General features: G+C 58.8%; 2 protein-coding genes across 8 annotated transcripts in view; one reads left to right on the top strand and one right to left on the bottom strand.

Moving 5' to 3' along the window:
- Positions 1-71: 71 nt before the first annotated feature.
- On the top strand, positions 72-2,138 carry PPP1R14B (protein phosphatase 1 regulatory inhibitor subunit 14B; the record flags this gene model as incomplete). Its single annotated transcript, XM_014588338.1, is given in 4 exon segments — positions 72-244; positions 1,348-1,431; positions 1,674-1,706; positions 1,799-2,138. Coding segments are annotated over 4 exon segments (359 nt in total), but the record flags the coding sequence as incomplete, so codon positions are not given.
- A 354-nt stretch (positions 2,139-2,492) lies between these two features.
- The window catches only part of FKBP2 (FKBP prolyl isomerase 2), a 6,967-nt gene continuing 6,247 nt past the window's right edge, over positions 2,493-3,212 (bottom strand). For 5 of the 7 annotated variants that reach the window (XM_006149825.3, XM_006149826.3, XM_006149827.3 and 2 more), the window contains exons 4-6: positions 3,102-3,148; positions 2,724-2,759; positions 2,493-2,634 (exon numbers count right to left, since the gene is read on the bottom strand). In XM_006149825.3, the coding sequence (XP_006149887.1) occupies positions 2,573-2,634; positions 2,724-2,759; positions 3,102-3,148 (145 nt within the window). In that variant the 3' untranslated portion in view covers positions 2,493-2,572. The remainder of the gene's footprint in view (positions 2,635-2,723; positions 2,760-3,101; positions 3,149-3,212) is intronic. The other 2 variants (XM_014588337.2, XM_014588336.2) reach the window with 2 other exon arrangements.

The following is a 3,212-nucleotide window of genomic DNA, read 5'->3' as shown; positions in this document are numbered from 1 at the left end:
AGGGACCCCAGGGAACCTGGCATTGGCACCCCAGCCTGGGCCAGACAGTGCTGGCCCATGGCTCCGCATCAACTTTCAGAGCCCCCCTGGGGCTGCAGGCGAGGGCCCAGGCGGCGCGGACGACGACGGCCCAGTGAGGCGCCAAGGGAAGGTCACCGTCAAGTACGACCGCAAGGAGCTGCGGAAGCGCCTGAACCTGGAGGAGTGGATCCTGGAGCAACTTACGTGCCTGTACGACTGCCAGGTGTGTTCCCCACCCCGGGCCAGCACCCGAATCGGTCCCAGGTCGCCCACCTGGAATCCCCACCGTGAGCCCGTCTGTCACCAGAGTCAATGGGCGCTCCCCTGCACCGTGCGTCCCTTCTCTCCCCTTCCCGCCCCCCCACCCCGTGTATGCGCTTTCTTGTCTGACCTAAGTCACTCCTATTTTCTCCGCCGCCTCAGACCCTGCCTTCCTCCTGTCACTCCCCGGGTCAACTTGGTGTCCTCCAGAAACTGCCGGGGATAGCCCAAGCCTTAGGCAGGAGACAGGGAGCTAGTCTGGGCCGTCAGTGAGAGGTCTAACCTGCCTAGTGCCAGCTATGCTAGATCGCGGTTAAAAGGCGTTAGCCTGGTTGATGGGAGGCTGTAAAGGGTCAGGGCTGTTAAAATAGGCTAGCCTGGAGCTCCATCTTGGCATGTGGACAGACTAGCCTGCTCCTGGGCTCTGGTTCCCCACCCCATGACTCCCGGGTTGTTCAGATGGTGACTCAGGCCCCGGGGGGCAGGGTGGAGGAGTGGGTTTGCCCAGTGCTGCCTACCCTAGCCCAGCCCTGGAATGCAGCTGGCTTCAAACGGGATAGCTGCTTCCTGGGGGGGAGGGGTGGTGGGCACCCCCCTGCCTTCTCCAAAGCATGGGCTCTTTGTTTCCCCTTTATCAGGCTTGGGTCCTTCCCACTGACCCCTCACCCTTCACTTCCTCCTTACTCCTGGGAAGCTGTGACAGGTGTTTGGGGGAATGGAGGGGGGCTGTGATGAGCTGGAACAGCTGGCCCCACTGGTGCGCTAGTGACATGGGGGGCCCGGATGCCGGGGAGACACATCTGCTAGGTTCCCAGTGCAAGGTCTCCAGCTCTGGCTGTCTGGCACCCCTGTGCCCACTGGCAAGGACAGGAAGCTCCCCCCCAAACTGGGCAGTTTGCCTTGGCACGGGTCTGATCTGTTTTCCTCCTCAGAGCAGCTGCCTGTCTGCTGGGCAAGAGGGCTGTGCTTGTCCCAAGGTAGGCAGGGCCCTCAACCCAAGAGCTCCTCTCACACCTTCTCTCCCAACTCAGGCCCTTGTGTCTCCCCTCCCCCACCCCACCCCAGGAAGAGGAGATCCCAGAGCTGGAGATCGACGTGGATGAGCTCCTAGACATGGAGAGTGATGATACCCGGGCTGCCAGGGTCAAGGTGAGAGAAGGGCCAGGGAGATGGGTGGACAGCTGCCTGGAGGCACTGCCCCTTGGAGCAGCCAGCTCTGTGACCTTGGCCCTCTGCTTCTGCTTCTGGCAAATGGTACTTGCGTAGCTGTGATGGACTGTAGCCTCTCCTGGCCTTGGGGTGGTCCCAGTCCCTTAGAAGTGGGTGTGGGCGAACTCCAGGCCTCCATTCCGGACTGTGCACTTATTCCTGCTCCCTCTACCCCCTGCTAGGAGCTGCTGGTTGACTGTTACAAACCCACTGAGGTAAGTGGTTTCCCCAGAGGGTGGCATCGGGGGGAGCTCGGGCACCTGCCATCTTGGTGTCTCATCCCCCTAATATCCACTCTCCTGCTCAGGCCTTCATCTCTGGCCTGCTGGACAAGATCCGGGGCATGCAGAAGCTGAGCACACCCCAGAAGAAGTAAGGGTCCTGACTCAAGTGATCGGTGGCTCCCACAGGACAATCGCTGCCCCCAGACCTCGTAGCAACAGCAATACCAGGGGACCCTGCGGCCAGGCCTGGTGCCATGAGCAGGGCTCCTCTGCCCCTGGCCTAGGGGCTTCTTCCCCTGCCCCTTCAGTTTTCCATTTTTGGGGTTTTTTATTGTTATTAAACTGATGGGACTTTTTGTGTTTTTATATTGACTGCGGCGCGGGCCCTTTAATAAAGTTAGGATATGCCTTTGGTGCAGCTAACAGACTCGGCTGGTCTCTTCTGAGGGGCACACACTGCTTTATAACTGCTGCCAGCTCAGCTTCTCCCCAGGTGACCGCGGGCCTTCCTGAGGGCCATGTAGCCATGGCGATCGCCCAGTGCTGGCTCCCAGACCAGGAGTTGGAAGTAGCTAGGGAGCTGGGGAAGGGGTTGCTACTGGCAGGCATGAATATGCCTCTTCCTTCTGTGCAAGGCCCACCATGTCTCGGAGTGTAGACCCCAAGACTTTGCAGCAGGGAGAGAGAGTGAGGGGTGAGGAGGCTATGGAGGAGGAGAGGAGGTTGCAGCTGTGGTCTCTAAGTCTCAGGGCCCACAAACAAACACAGGCTCACTCCTTGAGCTTTTAAGGATTTTTTTGTTTTTTAACAGTCTGGTCCCTGATGGGGGTCTCTCCCCCTACGCCTCCCCAGTCGGGCTACAGTTCTGAACGTCGCTCGATTTTAAGCAGCTCCACCTCGAACACCAGGGTTGCGCCACCTGTAGGGGAGAAGTGGGGTGAGGATACAAACTAAAGCCATGAGGAGATAGGACGGCTGTAGGAATTGGGGGTTATGAAGGTATATTACCTGGAATCTTTGGGGGAGCTCCCCGTTCTCCATACCCTGTTGAAGATGCACAAAGAAACAAAGTGAGCTATGGCCAGGCCCCCTTCTAGTTCAGGAAAACAGGCTGGGTGTCTGCAGACAGCCAGGACTCTGCCCCTCTCAGCAAGAAGGCTAGAAATGGAGAAGATGGAATGGATATGGGAGGGTATGCCAAAGACCTGGTAGAGGACGGGCAGAGGGTGGGCATTACAGTCCCAAGAGCCTTGCCCTGTCCTTGATGCCACAAGCCAATCTTTATGATGAATGGATAGGGTGGAGATCAATCAGAAGCTGAAGCGGCCTTTACCTTCCCCACACACACCCCGAGCCTGCCCTGCCCCATCAGGAAGGGCCTCTTACCCAGCTCTGATGGGATCACCAGCTTCCTCTTTTCCCCCTCACACATCCTGCAAGATAACACGTGCTCAGCACATGCAGCGCTCAGCTCCCTGCCCCACGGCCCAGGCTTGG

This window comes from Tupaia chinensis, unplaced genomic scaffold (assembly GCF_000334495.1).
Source record: "Tupaia chinensis unplaced genomic scaffold, TupChi_1.0 Scaffold000273_1, whole genome shotgun sequence".
In the NCBI taxonomy this organism is placed as follows: Eukaryota; Metazoa; Chordata; class Mammalia; order Scandentia; family Tupaiidae; genus Tupaia; species Tupaia belangeri.
Note: the sequence above shows the minus strand (reverse complement) of the source record. Positions and strands in the feature narration are given on the sequence as shown.